Source organism: Lontra canadensis, unplaced genomic scaffold (genome assembly GCF_010015895.1).
Source record: "Lontra canadensis isolate GAN:19392208 unplaced genomic scaffold, GSC_riverotter_1.0 scaffold8, whole genome shotgun sequence".
Taxonomy (NCBI): Eukaryota; Metazoa; Chordata; class Mammalia; order Carnivora; family Mustelidae; genus Lontra; species Lontra canadensis.
Genome location: NW_022631002.1, coordinates 29,334,077 through 29,360,386, shown reverse-complemented (window position 1 = coordinate 29,360,386; position 26,310 = coordinate 29,334,077). Strand labels below are relative to the sequence as shown.

General features: G+C 36.4%; 1 protein-coding gene across 3 annotated transcripts in view; it reads right to left on the bottom strand.

Annotated features, from left to right (window-relative positions):
• RPGRIP1L (RPGRIP1 like) overlaps positions 1-26,310 on the bottom strand; it is a 92,712-nt gene that overhangs the window by 16,027 nt on the left and 50,375 nt on the right. For all 3 annotated transcript variants that reach the window (XM_032854454.1, XM_032854455.1, XM_032854456.1), the window contains 6 exons: positions 24,723-25,101; positions 21,308-21,498; positions 21,086-21,169; positions 16,656-16,757; positions 15,842-15,992; positions 14,760-14,833 (listed from right to left, as the gene is read on the bottom strand). In XM_032854454.1, coding sequence (XP_032710345.1) covers positions 14,760-14,833; positions 15,842-15,992; positions 16,656-16,757; positions 21,086-21,169; positions 21,308-21,498; positions 24,723-25,101 — 981 coding nt within the window. The remainder of the gene's footprint in view (positions 1-14,759; positions 14,834-15,841; positions 15,993-16,655; positions 16,758-21,085; positions 21,170-21,307; positions 21,499-24,722; positions 25,102-26,310) is intronic.

The window sequence follows — 26,310 nt, the reverse complement described above, 5'->3', positions numbered from 1 at the left end:
TGTATAGTTACACATGATAGATTATTCACGACAGAGAGAGAGAGAATGAGATTCTAATGCCCCAGGGTTTGAAGTTAACAGTGTCATGGCAATAGTCTCCTGATTTACATTTGAGGCTATAAATACCCCACTAGTAGTCTATCAGGGGGGAAGATTATGAGATCTTCATCTCCGACAGCTCTCAGAATGACAAGTATCAGTTGGCCTTATTTCAAACTATGTAATGAAGTACATGTTTATCACTGCTTTTATTTAATCTACAGTACCTGAGAAAGTTTCGGTTATGCAGAGATCAAAGCCTGTTGAATACTTCATAGCTCTTATGCTAATAAATGTCGCTATATGAATCCATATTAAGGAGAGCAGAAACTATAGTTCATCCTCTTATATATTCTGCCACAACATATTTCATTCAGTAAGAAATGTTTTCAAACAAAAGAAACAAAATTGTTATCTAATTTACTACGTATTTCCTTGTAATTACAGAATTAACAGCTAAAAATATATTCATTTTACTGTGTAATTTTCATTTCAATCCTTAATAGATTTTTGGTGTCACAGACATTACTACATGAACCATACATGTTCCCTTCAGTAACGATTTAAAACAAACTATAGACTACGACTTAAAAATTAGATCACACCAAGATAACCCCTCACTTAAATGTTTGTTTCTTACAATTTTAAATTTGTGCTTCATTCCCTTTTACTAAATCCCTCTTTACTAAATTCAGAAGCATGCTACTGTAGATTATATAACTTCAAATAACAATTAGAAAATCCTGAAACTGAGACCTGTCTACATGACCAACTTTTAGGAACTCACTGTCAAACATAAATCAGTGTGCAAAAATTCATCACAGTGATTACTTAGACATTTCAAAGCATATAATGTAATTAAACTGAAAAGCACAACTATCCTATTGTAACAATATCCCCATAAAGAACAATTTCTATTACTGTCAAACCCCCTCAATATTTGATGAAGTAATTTTACCCCATTCTTTCAAAAGACATTTTCTTTTATTATGTATTCTAAGACACTTTAACTAAAAACCCAAATCTGAATATTTCAATAAGGTTATTTTATTATTCAGTAGATTCATGGAAATTTTACTAGGATGACAGAGAAAATTCCACACCATTCTGTCTCCACTAATACAGGTACAAGGCTGCAGCTGGCAATATTACTAGGATTAGCATAGTATGATGAAATATTTAAAGGAAAATTTTTTCTAAAACCTAATAAATCAAATGACTGCCAAATGTCATTAAAGTGATGGTCTTTGACTTGAATATGCTTTTCATATTCAAATTTGAAAAGAAAGAGATGAAAGCCTGGAAAGGTTACTCGGTTTCAACTAATAACCTCAAGCCCTCTCCGTTCACGTGCATAAAAAATGAAGTTGGCTCCATTGTCTAACCTCACTTCAGAAAAGCCCTTTTCTGCTCGCCGAAGACTAACGTGGCAAAGAAAATATTTTAAGTGATATTATTTTTTCCTCAAAATGTATGGTTGTTGTCAAAATAACACACATGAACACCCATTTTACAATTCTGCTTCAAATGCAGCACGATGCATGATTAAGCCTTTTACATGCCTTGTAATTTGAAAAAACTCAGAATTGTTATAAAATAACTTCTTATAAAACATTCTTGTTCGTTTCTGCACAAAAGAATTAAAGGAAATTGGCCATAAAAAGGCAAAAGAGGCATATACATGTTTATTTCTACATTGTGAAAAGAAGAATTTAAAGTTGTTTATCGTGGAACTCAATGAAGAGGCGAATGAACTTTTAAACAGCAGAGGAATCAAATTTATTTAACTGGTTATTTTATTAATAATATATTAAGTATATCGTTCCCATATGAAAAGTTGCATTTTTCTAAGAATGTATTTAGGCTGTTAAATAAGACTATATATAAAAATCTAATTCTAAATGAAAGTAGATTACAGTCAAAGAAACAAACCAAAACTTCAATACCAAACAAACCAAAAGAAAACCTACCGTATTACACAAATAAATAAAAGAGCTTTAAAATTCCTCACATGACATCATCTCCTTTCTGGGCCAGTCTTTTGTTACTGTTTTCCACCCCACCCCTATCCTGCCCCAACCTCATTACCTCTATCCTATGTCCTTCTAAATTCTCTAATATTCCAAACAGAAGTTATCATTTCTTTGTTCTTTTTACGCTACATAAACCAACTTAAAATACATCAAAAAAGGGAGAAGTTCCAAATTATCCAAATTGTATGTATTTAGGGAAGCATGTTCTCAATAAAGAATTTTCCAAACATGATATATTTTGGCTACCGGGCTAACCAATTTATTTTTCAACATCGGAACAATTCTGGTGTGTTCTTGCCTCTGTGCGTCGAAAGTTCAACTAGATTATATATTAAAAATTTTGAAGATTAGGAAGCACTTCCCACTGTATAACTGACAACTCCAACTTAGTGTCAGAAATGAACTCAAATTCTCTCCTTTGCCCCAACCTCCATTCATCCTCTGCAGCTTCCTATCTCAGGTGACACAGCCATCCACCTGGTCACAGACAACCAGGAGACTGTGGGGCCACTTTGGCCATCCCCGGTTTTCATACCCACCACATCCTACAGATGACCTATTCCTGTTCATTTTACTTCTTAAACACCTCAATGATTCGTCAAATTATTGAAAGCTTATGATATTTCAACACTGTATCAGCTACTGGGGAGATAAAGACAAAACCGCATGTGGTTTCTTTCTGCAAAGTGGATCTACTTTCAGGGCTGGAAAAGAGGTGAGGCACTCTTGCCCTAATCCCTTTTCTGCAGCGGCAACTACTCTTCTTGTGGCTAAATTCTCCCTCCAAAAACAAATCAGGTATCACCTTTCTGCTTGAAAACGGATGAACCTTCACTCCAGCCATTTTCCTGGACCAGGGGTGTGCTGTTTATATAGCTTGGGTTTTGTGTCGAAAATCTTCTCTATTCGACAAAATTCTGCTTATTTTAGGCCCTGGGCCACATATGCTGTCCTTTGATGATGGCATCACAAATCTTCCAGAGCAAGCTGGTTCCCCCACTGGACCCTCACTGCACTTTTCAGTAACATTATACTGCCTGGATTTCTTTACATATCTGCCTCTCTCTGGAGACTGTGAGCTCTTGGAGACCAGAGCTGTATCTTTATTACTCTTCTGCTGTTCGACATTCTATCTGGCACATAGTAGGCCCTCAATAGTCAGTAAAAGATACAGAGTCAAGGGAGATTGAACATCTTTTATATATTCAGATTATCTTTTGTATGTTGCCAGAAATAGGTGAAGCGGCAATTACTAGTGTTTTCTCTTTTAACAAATATTTACTGTGTCTCCCCTGTTTTGGTAAGTTGGTGATGAATAACTGTTGAAAAATATTCAGAAATCTTGCTGTTCTAGATTTTAGTTAAATAAGAGTATTTCAAAGACAGGTCAATATTGTAGAATTGAGAGGGCAGGTTACTATTATTTCAGCTTTTTTGTATGTTTGAAATTTTTCATAATAAAGCAATGAAAAAAGTTCCTTTAGGAGCCTGGGAAGGGATAACGATATTCGGACGCCTAAAGCAAGGCCTCTGCAGATAGATGCATAGTAATGTCTCTTCAGAATCACTAGAACATGACAGGGCTCTTCGGCCGGACATTAATAGCCTTCACGTATAGGAAGTTTGCCATACAGTCTAGGCTTTAGGCTTTTCCTGTTTCCTTTTTTTTGTAGAGACAGCTCGCACGCAGGGTGTGGGGCCCCAGGTGGGGAGAAAGAAAATCTCCTCACACTCCACACTGAGCGTGGAGGCCTCCATTCCATGACCCTGAGATCAGGACCTGAGCTGAAATCAAGAATCCGACACTTAACGGACTGAGCCACCCAGGCATCCCTCCTGTTTTCTGTATGTATGAGCGTTTGTTACTAAGTATGATGTTACTTTTTTCGTCTCCTTCACCAACTGCCCTATTAACTTCCCTAGTTAGAAAAGATGTTGTTGTCAGTATATAAAAAGAGCATTTAAAAATTCTGACTGTGGTGACAGAAGTAATAGAAGTCACTCAAATATGAATTGCAAGCAACTTATTTTTAGTTGTCTGTATAGATGGACACTACATATTATGTGATTGAATGATCTAGAAATGTGATGACAGCTAGTATTACTCCCAGAGAAAAAAAGTTATAGCTCTCATGATTTTGGCTCAATTCCACTATTGCTTCCTGCTTGATGTTAATTCATTTTTAGGCCATATTTTTCTATAGTATTTACTTAAACTTTTATTGGTATGTTTAAATTTTTTTGTTTTACTTAGAGGATCATGCTGAATTCTTCCGACATCAGAGCAGCTACACTGGAGTTGAACTGTTAGCCTCCTAAAAATTAATTATACTTGACAGCCCTTAAACATAGTTTTCCTTAACTGAGAATGGCCTATGAGAAAGGTTTTGCAACTTGTATCAGTCAGTTAGATTTAACTCTAACTCGGTTGAGATTACACGTGAGTTTTATTTCTTTCTAAATCTCTACAGTGAATAAGCATTTCTGTAAAATTATAAAGCAGATAAAATAATTTGGCATATTCAGGGACTCAACATCTTAAACAGAGGTTACTATTTTGCTGTATCTGATTCAAACTTTTTTGTTGTTACTGAAGAAATAAAACATTTCAGATGCAGCTAAAGCCCCCACCTATTTCCTTTCTCTCCTTCCCCCAGAGGAAACCAGCATCCTGAAAGTGATGTGTATCACTCCCAATCATGCTGGTATGTTTCCTGCAACATACGTGTATTTCCATTAACAACATATAGTACTGCTTTCTGTTTTTACATTTCATATTAGTGATAGCCTCCTCTATTAATCATTCTGCAACCTGTGTTTTTTTACTCAATAATATATTTAGAAATTTGTGTTTATAATTAAAATCGAATTCAATCATACTTTATACAGAATTCCATTCATATTGCATACACAATCTATAGTCCTGTTTTTTCTCTACTGATAAACAACTGAGTTGTTCACAATTTTTTGCTATTAACAGACAATGTCGCCTTGTCTATCCCTTTATGTTTTCCTGCGTATGTGAGTGATTCTCTTAGGAGAATTGCTAAGTGAGAGATATGAGAAATTCAAATTACTCCTCAAATGGTTACATGAATTTACATGAGTATTATATTTATCACCATAAAAATGTGTGTGGGGTGTGTGTGTAGAGGGGGGTGTATGTGTGTAAATAAATAGAAACAAAGCCTACCTCTTAGGAGCCACCACAGGTAGAACTTGGTACTTTATAGTGAAATGACAGATACAAAATGGAAGTAGAAGGTGATGATCTATAACAGCTCTTTGGGAGAAATAAGAGTAAAGAGAAACTCACACTGTTGAGATAACAATGTTTTTAATAAACAAAACAAAAAACCCCAGCTTTCATCTGTGGCAGTAACCTATCTTTTCTCATTGGTTCTGTGAAAGACCTATATTGAACAATTACTATAAATATTGAAAACTTCAGTGGTGGAGAAAAAAATGGTGCTAGGGTTTAGAGAGCTTATTTTTAGAATATTGTCATGGTCTCCCTCATACACCATGTAAATTACTGCATCTATAAGGGTCAGCAAATTACAGAAGCTTGTTACCACATGTTCTAAAGCAATGGTTGGTATATTTTTTCCTGTCCTAATACACCTGAGGGATATGACACATTTCCATCATTAACTGTGGCTTACTATGGCAGTTAATGTGAAGGAAGGAGAGAATTTTAAAAATTACCCTCAATTTCAGGTGATTTTGATATGCCATTCCTTTTCCACCATCATTGAAAACAGATGTTATAGTACAGTGGTTCTCAATTTTGGCTGCACATTAGTATCACCGGGGGAGCTTTAAACGAAATTCAGATTTAGCTGATCTGAATGGAGCCAGGCCTTGACATTTAAAAATGCTCTCTAGGTGATCCTAGTGTTCAGTCACAGTGAGAAGTACTGCTTTTCCCTCAAGTTGTTCTCAAACTCTAGCATACGCCAGAATAACTTGAAAGGTTTGATTACAAACACACAGATTGCTGGGACCCAGTCTCTTGAGTTTCTGATTCATGAGGTCTGGGGTGGGATCCAAGAATTTGCATCCTCACAAGTTCTCAGGTGATGCTGATGTTGCTGGTCTGGGGACCAAATTTTGAGAATCACTGCACTAAACCAAAAAAGATTCAACTTACATTTGTTGACCCTTTCTAAAATATTTATTAAAAGGCTTCTAAAGGGATGCCTGGGTGGTTCAGTTAGTTAAATGTCTGCCTTTGGCTCAGGTCATGATCCCGGGGTCCTGGGATGGAGCCCCTCTGGCTCCGTGCTCAGTGGGGAGTCTGCATCTCTCTCTGCTCCTCCCCCTGCTCGTGCCCTCTATCAAATAAATAAATAAACAAACAAACAAGTAAATTAATAAATAAAATCTTTTTATAAAGCTTCTAAAATATTCATATTAAATCGTTCTTTAGTTATTTAACATTTTAGTATAGAATTAGCCTACAAATTATTTACTTTCTAGAAGCAATTTACACTCATCGTTAAAAATAATCCAACAATATAAATCCTAAAAAGTAAAGTAGAAAAGTTCCTTGTTTCCTCCCAACTCAGGGGTTGGCAATTTTTTGCTGTAAAGGCTCAGACCGCCAATATTTTTTGCATTGCAGGCCATATGGTCTCTGTTACAAATACTTAGCTCTTGTAAAATGAGTATAGAACATAGACAATATGTATTTACATGGGATGGGTGTGGCTCTGTTCCAATAAAACTTTATTTACAAAAACAGGTAGAGGGATGTGTTTGACATGGGCCATAGTTTTCTGACCCCCGCCCTGAGCCATGTCTCAGAGATACTGCTAATGGTGTTTGGATTATATACTTTTAGACATTTTCTTTGCTTACATAAACCTAAATGTTGTATCTGTATGCTCATGTAAAAGTACGTATGTACGTAGATACAAATATTTTCCCTTTTTTGCTTCTTTGTAATGGAATTATCAGTGAGGTATAATTTCTTAACCATCAGTTTGGCAATGGTGTGATGTGGGGAAGCAGAAATTAATATCTATTGTTGCTTTAACCAGAAATGTTTGTATTAGAAAACACTGGTAGAAACCTAAGGGTCCACCAAAAGGGGTTTAAGTCAATATGGTAGAGCTGTGGGGTAGGAATATTATGGATGTGTTAAAAGAAAAGGAGTATATTGCTATTGGAAAGATGTCCCTAGTATATTAGGAAGAGATAATTAAGTTGCAAAACATAAAAAAGAGTTTTGGAAGCAAGTACTACCAGGAAGTAATTCAACATTTCTTGTTTTAACCGAAAATATATTTTGAAACTTACTCTATTAGCTTAAGCTTCCATATGTAAACTATTGGGAGAGAATTAATTTACCCACCGATAGGATATCATATTTGATTCTGAAGTGATTTAGTAATTTGTAATACGTGAATTCTAAAAGTAATGAGTTGCTTTATGCCGTTTTGCCCTTCAAATCTTTAATACATGTTGCTGAAGATAATTATTGCAATCACCTGGGAATGCCAGCTCATATAGTTCAAGAGGACCTGCTTTCTAGGTGGAATTGTAATTTAGTCCAATTGAATATGACAATTTTTACAAACTGCTACTAGTAGAAACAGAGAGATGTAAATATGCAATACACGGAAGAGTCCACTGCTCTTCCAGCATGAGCTCCCGTTCTCAGCCATGCGCGCACCTGAAGAAATCTGTAAATTGATGGTTGTACATTTCGTTGTGAAAATGGAAGGCTCCATGGTTTAAGCGATAAAACTAGAAATACTTTGCAAGAAGGATTGTTAATTCTTTTTTTTAATGCCATGGCAGATGCAAATTTTTGGTTTTGATGTCTATTTTAAGGACCTAAAACAAGGCTTTTAATCAATGTATTATACATCAAATTGATACTGTTAACTTCTGATTATTCAAATTAATAAAATATTCATAGAAAAATGTCCAAAGTTTTACATTTCTCAGGCTCCCCCACCCCCTTAATTATCATGCCTAGAAGCTTTTCAGTAAAAGCAGCAGTCATCAGGCTGACGGAATCTGACAGGCCAGCAAGGCCCAATTACACTGGTGCTCTGTGGCACTTTGATGTCCTGGAAACGAAGAGAGATAGGGGCAAATTGGGTAGCACATTATGTTAATGACTTGATTTAATCCAGCCACTAAACTTTATGTAGCCTGTTAAAAAAGATGCTAACACTAATTATGCCACTTTGGAAAGAAAAGGAGGGGACAAGCATTTCACTCTGACAAAGCGAAGCTCATAAATGTTGTAAATGAAATGAAACAAAATGAAGTAATCTATGATTAATTATACATCATAGACATGAAGAAAAGAGGAAGAACCAAGTAATATGTCTAAGTCCTGGGAAATCTGTTAGATTCCTTTTAAGGATCAACGTTTCTAAGAGATAACCAGGAGCTGTGAGATTCTGAATCATGAAAAAAAGAAACTGCGTGATCTTAAAGTGCTTATGCAGTTAGCAGGTCATTCAGATTCACAGTATAACTGGCATAAATGATACTTACCTAGGACACTACTTCTAGTCTCACTTTTGTGACATTATAGGGTAGAGGCAATTAAAAAAAAAATCTATCAAGTGGGGATAACCACAGAGTAGCGTTCTCTAATTACTTTTTAATTAGTCTCTGTGCCTCTAATCTATTCTTTACATTATTGATAGCATGCTCTTTTAAAATGCGATTCAAGAGTGTAAACTCCCTAAGAGCAAGAGGATTAATTCCCTTCTTCACTGCCTTGAATAAAGCTTGGAACACAGCAAATGCTAAGTATTGGTTTAATTAGTGAGTGATCTTCACCCTCCCTTAAAAGCCCTCATTGGCTGCCCATAGAAATTCAGGATAGACTTTAACCTTCTCAGATGATACATAGAGGCCTATGTGTAGGCCTATGTGAAAAGATAGGACGTGCCTATCTTTTCAGCATCTTCTCCTGAGCCTCCACAGCTGTGCCATAACGTAGAAAGCCACCGAAACCATCTGAAAACCACTGATTTCCAGAAAGAGCCATGCTCCACATTCTCCCTAATTCTTAAGCTATTGTTCCTTTGACCTGTAATGATCCCACCATGACCCTTACTAATTCCTAATCATCTTCAACACGTGGCTCAAACTTCACTGACTTTAGGAAGTCTTTCTTGATGAGGGTCCCTCACGTTGTTAGGTACCTGCCTGAAAGTTCCCAAAGCACCCTGTGCCTTTCATTCTCCTCGTGCTAACCACTGTGCACTGATTGTGTTTCCCCTATAGACTGTGACCTCTCTGAAGCCAGGGACTGCTTCTTTTATGACACACAGCAGATGCTAATGAACGCAGGACTGTGAAAATTAAAGGACATATTCTATAGGATGTGCTAATTTAGCACATAAGAGCCATTCTTCCTTCAGTATTCAGTACTTCCTTCCGCTAGTATTATCTTCCTTCTGATAAAAGCCATGCATAACTGTCCTAAGATTTCAACCTGAAGCAGTTCTTGAGAAAGAGGTAAAGAAAGAAACTAATGAGCCAGAAGGATTTTTAAGCTTAAAAAAGGTTTTATGCTAACAACACCTTGACGGAAGTTAACATCCTCAACAATCAGACAATGACATCCTGTTCCTCCTGACATGATGCCCTGGAAAGGACATAGCCCTGCTTTTGTAGTATTCCCACCAAAACATAGAGCTGAATCTAATATGAGGAAACATCACATTAATCCAAACTGAAGGATAGTCTACAATATAAATGACCTGGATTCTGAAAAAATGTTAATCTGAAAGAACCAACATAAAGAAAGATTGCAACTATCATTATGGATTACAGAGGCTAATGAGACAGGAAAGTTAAACACAGCATGCAATCTGGATTGGATCCTGGACCAGATTAATCAAATGCTATAAATTATACTACTGGAACAATTGGCAAAATTTTAATGAGAACTGTAGATTAAATGAATGGTATTATATTATTATTCTGAAGTATTTAAGAGTAAGCGAACATGACTTCTACAACACTGAAATGATTCATTATAATTATAATTATGTATGCAAGAACATGTGTAGGTGCACATATACAAATATAGAAGAGACAACAGAAATGATAAACAATGTAGCAAAATGTTAACAGTTGATGGATGTGGGTGAAGTATATTTAGGAGTTCCTTGTACTACTTTTGTGATTTTTAAAGAAAAATGTTCTGTGACTCACACTGAATGACAAAGTAGCACATAGAAAAACTGGTATAATCACTAGAAAATACTTCATTTCATGAGTATGATGATCTCTTGAGGTTTGTTCCTATGTTTACAGATTAAACTATTTTATTCTATTTGGTAAATAATTAAAAAAAATTTTTTTAAAGATTTTATTTATTTGATAAAGATCACAAGTAGAGAGAGAGGCAGGCAGAGAGAGAGAGAGTGAAGCAGGCTCCCTGCTGAGCAGAGAACCCGAACCGGGACTCGATCCCAGGACCCTGAGATCATGACCTGAGCCGAAGGCATCGGCTTAACCCCCTGAGCCACCCAGGCGCCCCTCTATTTGGTAAATAATTTAACACAATTAAATATCACCTATTAACATAAAATACTGGTTAGTACCTTCTACTAAAAGTAGAATTTTTAAAAGCATGTGGGAGGTGATCAAGGGCTACTGAGGCATAAAGCATTGCTTATAGCAGTTGCTTCCTTTAAATGGTATTCACACATTGGAGAAAGCATCTTAAACCTTATAATAAATCACATTTGGAATGGTAGTCAAGACTGTAGCAGGCTGTAGCGAAGTAACACAAATTACTTTCCCAGGAATAATAAGAAAAAAACCCAGTTTATTCTAAGGGAAAAATAGATGTGTACATTAGAATTAGTTGGATATTTTAGAGGAGTAGTTCTTTCTTTCACTAAACTTCCTTGTTAAATCGAAGTTCCTTATTCTGTCTTAGTCAAGGGCATTGAACAATTCTGCCGAGATGCTAGCAATGCTGCCAATACACACGGTTCCCTGAATGACGGGTTTCTCAGCCTCGGCACTATCGACATTTTGGGCCAGACAGTTCTTTGCTGTGAGTCCTGTGCATTGTAGCGTGTTGAGCAGCAACCTTAACCTTAACCCAACCTATTACATGCCAATAGCAGTCCTGCCCAGTGTGACAATCCAGAATGCCTTCAGATACTGCCAAATGTCCCCTGGGGGATAAAATACCCCTCCCCCCAGTTAAAAATTGTTTGGTCTAAGGTGCTATAATTTAAGTAAGATTTTCCTACACTTTGAAAGTTACTTTTGAATGATGACTACAATGTTTAGAAAATAAAATGAACTATTACAATGTCTCCCTAGTATCTATTGGATAAAATCCAAAATGTTTGGCTTTCAGCATTATATCTAAACTCTTCTATCCTCTTATATAAAAAGGCTGCTAGGGGCGCCTGGATGGCTCAGTGGGTTAAAGCTTCTGCCTTCAGCTCGGGTCATGATCCCAGGGTCCTGGGGTCAAGCCCCACAATGGGCTCTCTGCTGAGCAGGGAGCCTGCTTCCTCCTCTCTCTCTGCCTGCCTCTCTGCCTACTTGTGATCTCTCTGTCAAATAAATAAATAAAATCTTAAAAAAAAAAAAAAAAAGGCTGCTCTAGTTAGCGTATTCTTGACTTCTGAAACACATATGCATCCCTGCACATGATTTTCTCTCTGCTGCCATATATCCACATCTTTGAGATGTCACAGTTAAAGCAGAACACTCCTTCTTACTGTGTGACTGGCCATAGCCAAATAGGTCCAGTGTACATAACTGATAAAGATGGATCCAACCTAGAGGCTAGGCATGGTTAATTAGATTTTTCTCCTCCGGGGTGGGCATGTTTGCATGGTTATCTTTGGTAATAAAAAAAAGGAAGCAGAGCAAGTCAGCTTACACTTAGGAAAAATAGACATGAAGCCCACAAGAGGGCAGGTGGGCCAGCTCTGGGCATACCTTCCATTAAGTCTACTAAAGAGTTACTTCAAATTTCTCCTTCCTCTGAACTTCCTTACTTAGTGGGAAGATTACCAGCAAGTCACTTTCTCCCTCAAGACCTCAGTTTATTCATTTGAAAAATGAGAAAGCAGGAAAGAAAACAGCTAAGTATTCTTTACCTCAAATATCTATTACATTAATTATTGGTACTGTCACCTGACATTGTTCTATATTGTAATTTAATAGCCAAATAACTACTTGACTTTTCATGAACACATCTTCCCAATTAATGCAGAAGTCCCCAGAGGGCAGGACCAGAATACTATATTTACTTCCTTAGGAGAAGTGTTGACCAACTGCAGACACTGAATCCCTGGGAATCACTGTGTTATGACAAGAGGGATGAGTGCTGTTTGTACTTTGACTCGATAAATACATCCCTTACTGCCTGCCTTCTTAAACCCCAGGCCTGATTCAGTATCTCATTTCTCATTCTTATGTTCAAAAGGCTAAATCATATAGGTATCCAAAAATCCTGATGAAGTAGGCAAAGTGTTTCATAAGAACTATTGATAAATGAGAAAGAAATGTCTGATTCAAACATGCAGTCTTACTACTCCTGATGTAATGAACGGAGGGCTCTTAATAAAATAATGTAGTAGTTAAATTTTTTAAAGATTGATTGACTGATTTGAAAGACACAGAGAGAGAGAGGGAGAGAGTACGTACTGCGTGTGAGCAAGGGGAGGGGCAGAGAGAGAGGGAAAGGGGAAGCAGACTTCCAGCTGAGCATGGATCCCAACATGGAGCTTGATTTGATCTTACAACCCTGAGATCATGATCTGAGCTGAATCCAAGAGTTGGATGTTCAATCGACTGAGCTACCCAGGGAACCCTTGACAGTTAATTTTACCTGTCAACTTGACTGCACCACCAGATTTTCAGACCTTTGATCAAACATTATTCCAGGTGTGTCCATCTGGCTGTTTCTGGGTAAGATTAACATTTGAAGTGGTAGACTGAGGGAAGAAGACTGCCCTCCCCAAGGTGGATGGGGCCTCCTCCAATCAGTTGGAAGACTGAATAGAACAAAAGTGGTGAGAAATCCTCTCACCTGATGGCCTTCAGAAGCAACACTGGTCTTTCCTGACTCTGAACTCGAACTGAAACACTGGCTCTTCTTAGGTCTCCAGTCTGCCTGCTTTCTAGCTGGAATTTATACCATTGGCACTCCTAGTTTTAAGGTCTTCAGACTCAGATTGGAACTACACCATTGACCTTCCTGGGTCTCCAGCTTGCTGAATACAGTTCCTGGGACTTCTCAATTCCTTATAATAAATCTCTTTATATGTACATATTTGTACGTATATATCCTATTTGTTCTGTTTCCCGGAAAAACCCGAATACAAATGGCTATGGAGCTAAATCCCACACAAGGGACTCATTTTCCCTTTGAATCCCATTATCAAAAGTTTCTAATAGAGACCAGAGAATTTCTATTCATTAGTTTGATAAATAATTTAACAATTTCAGGTTTGATAAAGCAAAAAAGCTAAACTGAACTAAATGCTATAATTAGAAGTCTTCAGGCAACCATATTCAAGTTTCCTTCCTTGATTTACTGATTTTGAACAATAAAAATTCCATATATCAGGATGCCATGGGTCAGGTGATATTATAATTAATAAGGATAATAAAACTTTGGACAGATGAACTGTTTTGCTTGTACTTATCATTCTTTTGTTTGTATTTGGGTTTGTTCTGCAGAGAGGTTAAGCTAAGAATTTTAAGAGTTGAAAAAATTATTCCAATTTTTACCCATAAAATAGAAATTCTGAAAAAGGAATATAATTAATCATTTCAGGAAAATTAATGTAGATGAATAGAAAAAGCTAGGTCCTTTTTACTTCACTTACATTTACTTTAGAATAACTACCCTCCCTTAAAATTAAAAAAAAAAATGCTCTGGTAAATAGTATACTTCTCATATAAAGTACAATTTTCTTTTCAAAACTTCCATTTGCATACTGCTTTTCAGCAATGTGCTACAAAACAAGTATACCTATACAAGATTAATTACCTTCTATAAAGGTTTACTGTTATGGTGGAAATGAAATAACTTCAATAGTTTATCAGTGGACATACTTTAGTGTATGAATGAATTCACACTTGAAAGTATTAATGTTTTAAATGCAATATCCTATTTTGAATTCTTAAAGCTCAGATTGCATTCTTTCTTAAAAAGATTTAATTTATTTATTTGAGAGGGAGAAAGAGCATGAGCAGGGGGAGGAGCAGAGGGAGAGGGACAAACAGACTCCCTGCTGAGTGGGAAGTCCGACGAAGGGCTAGCTCTCAGGACCCTAAGACCGTGACCTGAGCCAAAGTCAGATGCTTAACCTACTGAGCCACTTAGGCACACCTCAGACTGGATTTAACACATCTTTGTACAATCATTTTGAAAAGGAGTCAGGGAAGTCAACTGGTTTTAGCAAGTAACTGTTAATGCTGCTGCTGATAGGTATTCTTAACATGTAAGCAAAAATAATACAAGTTATGACCCATTACATAATGAAACTACATATAAATTTTCTTTTTGTACTAGATGATTACATGGGTAAGATTGTGAGGATACATAAAATTTTCCCAGAAATATTTTTGCCTACAGATTTTCATATATGAAGATGGATACACTATGAATGAAAAGCAGCTTTATTTTGGAACATTTCTAGCTGGCATCAAGCTACTGACCTGTTTGATATTCTTGGAGATAGGACCTGGAATAATACACTCGTCACTGTCAGATGCAGATCTCTCTTCCTCATCTGTTAAGAAATAAGATTTTAGTGGCCCAAGTCTGTTAAACCGATTATATTTATACCTTGAGAAATGGAGCAATTTGTTATAAGCATTTGTTATAAGGATAACCTTAAAAGGACAATATGATAATCATGTCTAGACCTTTCTTAGCAGCAAAGATATTTACATTATAATTTAGAAAAGATAAAAAAAATGACTGAAAATTCCAAGTTTAGTTTTAGTAGAAACAAAGATAATAAAAATATAGCTTGCTCTGAAATTCAAAAATAGTCTTTTTAAAGAGGAGGACAGGGTAATAGGTATTTTCTAACAGCCTAATCAATTATGCTGTGCAAATCAAGTTATTCTTACTATTTAGAAACATTTAAAAATTTTTGTAGTTTTATTGTGGCAAAATTGCCATATCATAAACTGCACATATTTAAAGAGCAAAATTTGATATTTTGACATATGTATAATTCTGTGAAATCATCACCACAATTAAGAATGTGAACCCATCCATCACCCCACAAGTTTCCTTATGCCCCCTGTAATCTACTCTTTCTCTGTATCTCCCTGTTCCCATTTACCTTTCCCTAGGCATCACCTAAATGCTTTGTCACTGTAGTTGCCTCTTTTAGATATTTATATAAATTAAATCTTGTCAAGAGTTGTCTTGTCTGAGTTCTTAGTTTTAATTTTTTAAAAGTTAATTTCTCTAGAATAATCCAGATGATAGTATAAAACCCAAAGAGAACATAAAGCCACTTAAAACATAAACTGGGACCGTGGTCAGCAGCAAGACTTGAATTCCACTGTGGCATGGCAGGTTGAGGTAAGAAGGTGTGCGACAATTCTGCCAGCCCATAGCTGACTACACTGAACCGTGTCCCGTCACTTTGGTCAAGAAACAGGTATCACAAAGTAGATCCCCTACTATGTGGAGATGTCCTAGGAGGCATGCTCTAACAGATTAAAGAAAGCACAGAATTAAGTAAATAATGGTAATTTCAGAAAGGAAAAAAAAAAATCACCTTCTGGTTCCAATTCCTCAGTTATTTCTGTTTCATCTTCAGAAGAAGTCCAGCTTCGATCTGCTAGCTGACCCTCAGACAGGAAAGACACATCATCTTTTCCTTGTTGTATTTTCTCTTTTACCTTAGCTCCACTGCTTTCTTGAGAAACCTGAAGACATGCAAGCATACTGATAACACGGGTGCTTTGATCACATGTGTTGCACTTGCTGAAGCACCTGACTCAGAAAGCCTGTAAGCCCGAGACTTAAATATACGAATAGGTACTATATGTAAGTGATTCATTAGAAAAACCGTCACTAACATTGCACAGACAAATGATATTAGGCACATAAATGAAAATATTATTATGAGCCAAGAATGAAAAATACGTTAATATAAAAATGAATTTTATATTATTACTCTAATTTACATATCTATTTATTAGTTGCTAATATCAGCATAATTGCAACACTGGTCATAGTTTTGCTCTTTCGGTTCCCAGGAAGCTCTACATAAAAATAGGATTGATGTTATGAGTTCTTGATCCATTCATTTATTTATTTATTTATTTATTAAAAGATTTTATTTATTTATTTGACAGACAGAGATCACAAGTAGGCAGAGAAGCAGGCAGAGAGAGAGAGGGGGAAGCAGGCTCCCTGCCGAGCAGAGAGCCCGTTGTGGGGCTCGACCCCAGGACCCTGAGATCAGGACCTGAGCCGAGGCAGAGGCTACCACTGAGCCACCCAGGTGCCCCTTTGATCCATTTTAGTACAAAGTCTTTTAAGAATGAAATCAAACCTTTCAAAATAATTTTAATACAAATACATACCTCAGGACCATGTGAAAAAGTTGGTATGTCAGTTTCTATTTCTGGCGTATGCTCAACTTCTGATGAAACTTCCTTCACATCTTCAGGAGGAGTAGTTATCTCCTTTTATTGATGTAAAAACATGCATATATGTTATTTTGTATTTACTACTAAATTCCATATATATAAGGGAGTAAATACAGTAGTTACCCATATGACCCTAAATTTAGTTAGTGTATTTCAGTAAAATGGCTGATAGTCATCAGGGAATTTATATATGTAATTAAAGAATTGCAAACATCGTTCATTGAAGCATTGTTTATAATTGCAAAAAAAGTGAAAACAATGCAAATATCCAACAGAATAGGATTAAATGAAATACGGTATATCCAAATACTTGAGTTCTTTGCAACCATGAAAAAAATGATAACGTAGATCTGTACTTATGCACACTGAAGAGAGTATCCAATACACTATTGAATAAAAAATGCTAGTTACAGAAAAATACCTATAGTTGTATACTGTTTCGTTAACAAACATGCAAGCAAACAACATGTATGTTCCCATGGGAATAAGTATGGAAGGAAATTCACTAAAATTCTATCACTGATATATAGATTTGGGGAAATTTAATTTCATTTTTTTAAAAGATTTTATTTATTTATTTGACAGAGAGAGATCACAAGTAGGTAGAGAGACAGGCAGAGAGAGAGAGAGAGGAGGAAGCAGGCTCCCTTCCAAGCAGAGAGCCCAATGTGGGGCTCGATTCCAGGACCCTGGGATCATGACCTGAGCTGAAGGCAGAGGCTTAATCCGCTGAGCCACCCAGGTGCCCTAATTTCATTTTTTTAAAAAATTTTATTTATTTATTTGACAGAGAGAGAGAGAGAGATCACAAGTAGGCAGAGAGGCAGGCAGAGAGAGGAGGAAGCAGGTTCACTGCTGAGCAGAGAGCCCGATGCGGGGCTCGATCCCAGGACCCTGAGATCACGACCTGAGCTGAAGGCAGAGGCTTAACCCACTGAGCCACCCAGGTGCCCCCCTAATTTCATTTTTAATTTCTTTTTTGCTTATTTGTATTTTCTAATATTTCTATGATGATTATACATTACTCATGTAATTAAAAAACTGTACATGTGAGGATATATACTTTCTATGATCAACATTATTTTTTAATTCTATCAAATATCAATTTATAGCCAACTATTTTCCAGGATTCATAAACTGATGTTTATTTTTAAAATATTAGCTTATCATTTTTGCTACTTTATTTATTTATTGAATATTTTATTTATTTATTTATTTGAGAGACAGAGAATGAGAGAGAGAGCATGAGAGGGGAGAGGTCAGAAGGAGAAGCAGACTCCCTACCGAGCAGGGAGCCCAATGTGCAGCTTGATTCCAGGACTCCGGGATCATGACCTGAGCCAAAGGCAGTTGCTTAACCAACTGAGCCACCCAGGTGCTCCCATTTTTGCTACTTTAAAAGTAAATATGTCCAATAGAGAAATGGGAATGACAAACCAAAAACAAAAGAAATTAATACAAATCCAAATTTTCATTACCCAATGATAATATCCATTAGTAATAGATTTCTTTACAATTTTTCACCTTTTTCTTTATAATTAATTTTTTAGTTCTTATTTTTTTAAAGATTTTATTTATTTATTATTCGCTGCAGAGCAGAGAGCCCAATGTGGGGCTCGATCCCAGGACCCTGAGATCATGACCTGAGACGAAGGCAGAGGCTTAACCCAGTGAGCAACCCAGGCGTCCCTATAATTTATTAAAAAAGAAAAAAGATTTATTTATTTATTTGACAGACAGAGATCACAAGTAGGCAGAGAGGCAGGCAGAGAGAGAGGAGGAAGCAGGCTCCCCGCTGAGCAGAGCGCTCAATGCAGGGCTCGATCCCAGGACCCTGGGATCATGACCCAAGCTGAAGGCAGAAGCTTCAGCCCACTGAGCCACCCAGGTGCCCCTATAATTAATTTTTTAAAAGAATTCTTTCTTTCAAGTTGATTTTAAAGATTTATTTATTTATGTGAGAGGGAGAGAGAGAGGGAGAGAGAGAGAGAGATAGAGAGGAGGGACAGAGGGAGAGGGAGAGAGAGAATCCCAAACAGATTCCTTGCTAAGTGCGATCCCTTGAGATCATAACCTGAGCTGAAATCATGAGTCAAGATATTCAATTGACTGAGACACCCAGGTGCCCCTTTAGGATTCATTTTTAATGCAAATAAAAAACTTTCTTGGTTACATAGTGCTAATTATATTATAAATACAATGTATCTTGTTACATTTAAAAAACCTTAGTATTATGTCATAAAATTTTCTACAGATATAAACTTTCGGGTAAACGTCATTTTTAATACAATCTAATATTAAAATGAATGAATGTATCATAATTTAATGAATGATTTTCCTGGTGTTGGACATTTAACTAATTCACCATTTTCAGTTACTGTGATGACTAACATCGCAATAAACATCTCCATGTATGTCTTTTCTATATTTATGATCATTTATGTAGCAATCCAAGTTACTTATGTTCGAATTCCAGATCTAATATTTTGCCCTTGAGCAAGTTACTTAAGCTCTGCACATATTACTTTCCTGATCTATTTCTTTTTTTTTTTTTTTTAAGATTTTTATTTGAGAGAGAGAGAGAGCAAGTAGGGGAGGGATAGAAAGAGAGGGAGAGAATCTCAAGCAGACTCTGCCCTTTGTGCAAACCTCACAGCAGGCTCCATCTCACAACCCATGAGACCATGACCGGAGGCAAAAATCACGAGTTGGATGCTTACTAAAGTGAGCCACCCAGACACTGCTTACTTTCCTGATCTTTAAATGGGAATAATTCTAGTATGATCATAAGATTGTTCTTAGGATTAAATCGGTTTGTGGACATAAAGCATCTGGTTCAGTGTCTGACATATAATGAGCACTCAATAAGAGTTTGTTATTAAACACGGCCTGAATAATAATTATTGAATTCATTTATTTAGCACATATATACTAAATGCACTGTATATGCCAGGTATTATCTTAAGCTCTGAGAAGAAAAAGTGCTTTTATTTTTTAAAGATTTTATTTGAGAGAAAGAGCATGGCAGAGACAGAGGGAGAGAGGGAGAGAGCACAAGTGGGGTGGAGGGGCAGTGGAAGAGGGGAAACAGCCTCCCCACTGAGCTGGGAGCCCTACATGGGGCTCAATCCCAGAAATGAGATCATGACCTGAGCTGAAGGCAGACACTTAATGGATTAAGCCACCCAGGCACCCGAGAAAAAATATTTTGATCTGGGTGGTGTTTACACAGGTGTGTACATAGGTAAAAATTCATTGAGCTGGCTACTTGAGTTTTGTGTCCTTTAACTATTTAGGAGTTACACCTCAATTACAAAGAAAATGTTTTTTTTTAAAGTCCAAAAGAGATGATGGTGACTTGAGTGGTAACAGTGGAGATGATGTGAATACAGGATATGTTTTGAAAGTATAGCTGACAGGTTTTGTGGATAAACTGGAAGCAGGATGTGAAAAAGAGAATGACAAAGGGAAGCCTTTAAAATGCACTGATTATGCAGCTGGATGAATGGTTAGTCATTTATGGAGAATGGGAAACAATGGAAGAAACATTTTGGAAGAGGGCTGAGAAGTCACATTTGTTTTTTTTTTTAACATGTTAAGTCTAGATTCCTATTACACATCCAGTGCATATGAAATAAGCAGGGAGAAAATAAATCTGGAATTTGACAGTGAGATCAAGACCGAAGATTATAAATATGAGAGTGACCACCTCTAGTTGTTTAAAACTATGAGATTGGCGAAGACCTCTGAATGGAAATATAGAGTGAGATGAGGTGTAGGTCTGCAGTGAAACTGCTGAGGCCCCTCTACATTGAGAGATTTGGTCTAGGACAGGAGAAGAATCACTGGTAAAGCTGGAGAGAAACTGGAAAGGCATGGTGTCCCAGACGCCCAGTGAAGAGGGAGTAAGTATTCCACTGTGTCAAATGTTACTGGGAGATAAAGATGGGGACTGAGGATTGACTACTGGACATGGCAAAGTCAAAGTCATTGCGACCTTAGCAAGAATGGTTTTAATGAGGATGAATTTTGATTAGACTGAATTCAAGAAATGGTGTGAAGAAAGGGCAACAGAATTAAGACTTTCTGAAGAGGTTTCTCCCTGCACTGTCCCCCCTCCCCCACCAAAAATAGAGGCAGAGGATTAGGGCTGTAGCTGGAGTTACAAATGGAGTCAAAGGAGGGTTTAGATCAAAGAGTAAGAAGAGTTAACATTTATACACAGTGCCAAATTGCGAAGCTAACATTTAAAGGAAAAAGTATTTTATTCACTTGTTTCCTTTGAAATACTACGTCTACATCGTTTATTCAAAATACTTGGTATGAGACGAAAAAAATCAGTATTTTCAGTGTTTACTACTTACAGAACTCTGCTGTGGTGTGATATCCACAAAAGACACTTTCTTATCTACAGGTGTTAAACGCTGTCTTGGTTTAGGTGTTGGTGCCTAAGATAAACCAATATGTCAAACTGAGTATGATAAACATATACTTAGATAAGACTTCAGCTATTTTTTCTTTCTTTCTTTCTTTTTTAAATACTATTTCTTAAGTTCTATAGGAAATTCAAAGTCAGTGTTACTCACAACAACTAATGGGCTAATAGAGGATGTTGAAGGTACTCTTTGAACAACTTCTGACTCTTCTTTGCGTATAATATTTCCCAAGTCTTTAGTTGTTATAGATCCACTTGGTGGAAGGTAAGCAAATTTCCATTTCAATATAACATGGATGGTTCCTGCAGGATGCTTTTTATGATCTGTTAACTCAAATATTCCTGTCAAATTACAAAATAATTTTAATTAATGCTAGAGTGAAGTTTTATTACCATAAGGATGAAAGAACAAAGAGAACTACCCACAGCTTTAAAAATAACTTTAGCTTTTACTCGCACCTCAAATGGCTTAGAGAATAAAGACAAAATAATCTATGATAGGTTCATCTCTGAAGCAGACTGCTTTCAGAAATTAAGGCCTCAGTGATGACAATTCTGATTCCAAGGTGAGAAAATTAACTTATAAATATTTTAATTCACTGAAATTAAATTCAGAGATTATTCAGAATTCTTAGCCTTCCTCTAAGACATTATCTGGGTGATAGCTAAGTATCAACCTCCTTTTGCCTTAAATATTCTCACAAAAGACTTGTCTCTATAGAAAAATATATTAAAAGTGCACAATTTCAAATAATTTATATATGTAAGGAAGTATTCATATTACCATGTAATTTTATGAAGATTTTAAATATATTTTACTGGGATTTGTTAAATTACTCCAAATTAATGGTAGCACAACAAAAAAGTGTCCAGAAAATAAACTGTCCAAAACGGTAATAAAAAGTATCACCTAGCTGTAACTGTAATAAAGAGTCACAAATTTTAGTCATTGCACTAAATTTTTTTTAGAAGATTTTATTTATTTGAGAGAGAGAGAGACAGACCCAGCAAGCATGAGTGGGGTGAGGGAGCCCGATGCAGGGCTTGATCCCAGGACTCTGGGATCACCACCTGAGTCAAAAGAGATGTTTAACCAACTGAGCCACCCAGGTGGTCCTGCACTGAATTTTTCAGTATGAAAAATTCCAGACTAGAAAAAAACAAACCTGTATTAAGTATAGCTCTTGTTTAGGAGTAGTATCCTTTACTTGGTCCTCAAGTGTTTGATACATTTTTTAATGACTGGCTGGGAAAGAAAAAACAACTCTAGACTTTAGAACAAAAGAATATAGATGGAATATAAGGTGATAAACTTCTATTACAGGCACAGGTGGGACTTCTAGAATGGCTGAGTGAAGAGCTCAGTAAATCCTTTCTACAAAAAAGAAGAACATGATAAAACTGGACAAAATGATAAAAAAAAAAAAAGCCCCTATCATTTAAGTGCTCTGGAAATTGAACAAAGGTGTACAAGGAATTGAGAACATTTACTGATAAGAATCTACAGAAACTCAGTAACAATAGTAAGAGTCAGAACAGACTCTAATAAACGACTTCCCTGGCTGAACAGGAGAACTATAGACTGCCTGAACTTTGAAAACCCATTACCCAACACATACACTAATCCACAGACAAAGTGGGGAAGCCTCCCAGCTCAAGGTATTGAAGTACAATCTTTGACCAATCAATGACCACTAAACAATGCTGACTCAAGCTTAAAATTAAATAAATAAAAACTTAGCAGAGATATCCGTGGGAACAGTGAGAGGAAGATACAGAATTAGTTCAGGCAAGTTGCCAAGCAAAAACAGTAAGAGAACCACCCCGAGGAGTAGGGGACAGCTGAAATCTAGAGCTGCTATAATATAGTATCCTAAATATCCAGTTTTAAACAACAACAAAAAAATCATGGGGCTTGTGGAAAAGCAGGAGTGAATGCCATATACATAGGAAAAAGGTCATCAACTGACACTTTGTGGGGGTACCTCAATGTTACACTTAGCAGACAAAAACCTCAGAACAGCTATTATAAATACGTTCAAAAATTAAAATCATATTTAAAGAATTAAAGGAAAATGTGATGACAATGATTTATAAAAAAGAATATATAAAGAGAGAAATTTTATAAAAAAGAATTTAAAAAAATTCTGGAGTTGAAATTATAATGACTAAAATGAAAAAAATCAGTAGAGGGTCTCAATACGAGATTTGAGATGGCAGAAGAAAAATATCAGTGATCCTGAATACTGACCAATAGAGATGATCCAATATGCAGAAAAAAAAAATGAAGAAAAATGAATAGTACTTCAGAGAACTGTGGGATACCATTAAACACAAATGTACATGTAATTGGGAGTCTAAGAGGGAAGAAAGGGCAGAAAAAAAATGGAAGAAATAACAGCAGAAAACGCTCCAAATTTGGTACGTAACAGCACCCTGTACATAAAGAAGCTCAACAAATTCCAAGTAGGATAAGCACAGTGGGATCCACATCATACACATCATAGTCTGTTTAAAGCCATACATACACACACTAAAAAGAAAATCTTGAAGGTAATATCAAGTACAGGGGAACCATAATAATATTACCATCTGATTTCTCATTAGAAACAATGCTGGCCATCTGATGTGATTAGTCATCTGATACACCCAAAGTGCAAATGAAAAAAATAACTGATGACTAAGAATATTATACCCAGCAAGACTATCCTTTAAAAAATAAAAGCAAAATAGACATTCTTAGATAATAATTGGGAGAATTCACTACCAGCAGACCTGAGTTATAATGCATATTAAAGGAAGTTCTTCAGGTTGTAAGGAAGTGATACCAGATGTTAACTCAAATCAACACAAAGGATAGAGATTGATAAAAGTAATCACACAGGTAATTATGAAGCACAGTATAAATACGTTGTCATTTCTTAACTCATTTAAAAGACAACCACATAAAACAATATTAGTAAAATTATATTGTTGAACTTACATAAAGATAAAATGTTTATGATAATAATAGCACAAAGGAGAGAGGGGCAATGGAGTTATATTGGATTATGGAAATAACACCAGACAGTAACTCAAATCCATAGGAAGAAATAAAGAATACCAGAATGAAGGGAGGGGGGATGGAGGGAGGGGGAAGGAATACCAGAAATGGTAAACACGTAAGTTAATGTGGAAGTCTCCTATAATTACAGATATTCTCCTTTCTCCTGACTTCCTTAAAAGATAAAAAGTTACAGACTGCAATAACTATAACACTGCATTATTGGGTTTATAACATATATAGGCATTTTTTATATAGATATATTACAATAATAGCACAAAGGAGAGGGGAGGAAATGGAATTATATTGGGTCAGACTTTCTATATCTTGATGCAGTTGTTAGCATTAATTTTAGGCTGGTAAGACACATATCCTAATCTGTAGAACTACTAAGAAAATAACCAGGAAAAAAACTGTAGGCCCAACGCTTATCTGAGAACATTAGAAAGGTTAGTCATATCCACAATTGAAGTATAATTTAGGTTTGTTTTTACAACTTCATAGATTCAAGAAATACGCTTACCTGAGATACATCTGTCATGTGCCAATGAAATCAGAGGCACATTGACTTTTCCTATATATATATTCTCTTGAGTATCACTATCATCAAACACATAAAAACTCAGAGACTCTGACTTAAGGTACCGATCCAAATCCATATTCATCAGCACTGGGAAACACATGTGATCATCAAACTGTGGATCATTGCTACTGGGAATGATGGCTGTATCGTGGTCTGCAAAATCAAAAAACTTGTACACAACATATGGGTGTGGCTGAAGGTGGTTTGCTCGGGACTTCAAGTGGCTGCAACATCTGACTGTAACATGAAGTTCATTTAAGTTGCCATCTGTGGGATCAGCAGAACTGGGCTGAGAAGTTTTGGGTGCTGGCTGACTTGACTGGAAAAAAAATACATAGTTATATTACAGTAATAACACACTGAAAAGATAAATAGCAGCTGTCAAATCCCAAACAAAATAATCTGGTGAATGAACAAAAAGTTGGATATTTACACTTCATAGTGAATTTCTCAGTAAAAATCCAGATTCTTAGTCAAAACTAGTATTCCCTAGAACAAGTGTGAACAGGTGATCTTAAGATAGATGACTGAGCTTACATGTAGAAACTGTTGTTAAAACCAAGAATTGTTATTGTCGAATTCTATTTAATAACTAATGAGTAATGTGAATAGATGGGTCCAAAGACAAATGTCCTCTAGGTCACAATTTTATTAAGAGCTGATTCTTTAAGCACTCCAGCTATTGTGATCCTATCTCACTCTTATATAAGAATTCAGTGAATTTGATGGAGCCCACCCAGAGAGATTATTTCATTATATTTGGGCTGGTCCCCCTCTTCAACCAATGGTGTTTGGGAAAGCAGATATTTGAGTCGAGATTAGCCAGCATACTGAAGTTCAACTGCTATGAGAACAGGAGACCATGGTCAGAGATAAACACCGGAGGGCATAAAAAGTTAGGATTGGGAGGACATTTCAGAAGAAAGATGCGTGAAAGGAATGATCAGGCAGAGCTGGAAGATACTCCATGGCCCCTTATGAAACTATTGTTCAGGGGGCCAGTGCGTAAGTATTTTAACAAACAATTGCACTAATTGTGAAGCCCACCACAGCTAATGACTTGGGACAAAGAAATGTTAGTGTTCCAGGGCCTTGTTTAGTTTAGTGTTGGACCATTCTCTACTTTCCACAAAGGGGCTCCTCTTCAACTGCTTTTCTGAATCTGGAACCTCTGACTCCAGCAAGTTTACTGGAGAAGGCAAAATAGAACCGAACTCATCATGGCCTCAGCAGAGACATCTGATGGTGCGGTGAGGAGAAAGTGGAGAAAGGGATCCCAGTACTGCTATCCCAGGGCTGGTTTGTATTCAGCTACAGAACTCTGAGTGCAATGATTTAAGAAGTACCTCCTCTGTTTCTCACTTCAAATCTACCCACAAAAGCTGGAATTCAAATAAATGACTCACCCAAGCCAGAAAATGGGAGTCTAAAAACAATGAAACTACAAAACTAAATAAATAACCTGGTCTAATTTTTTTTTAAGATTTTATTTATTTGAGAGAGAGAGCATGAGAGGGGAGAAAGTCAG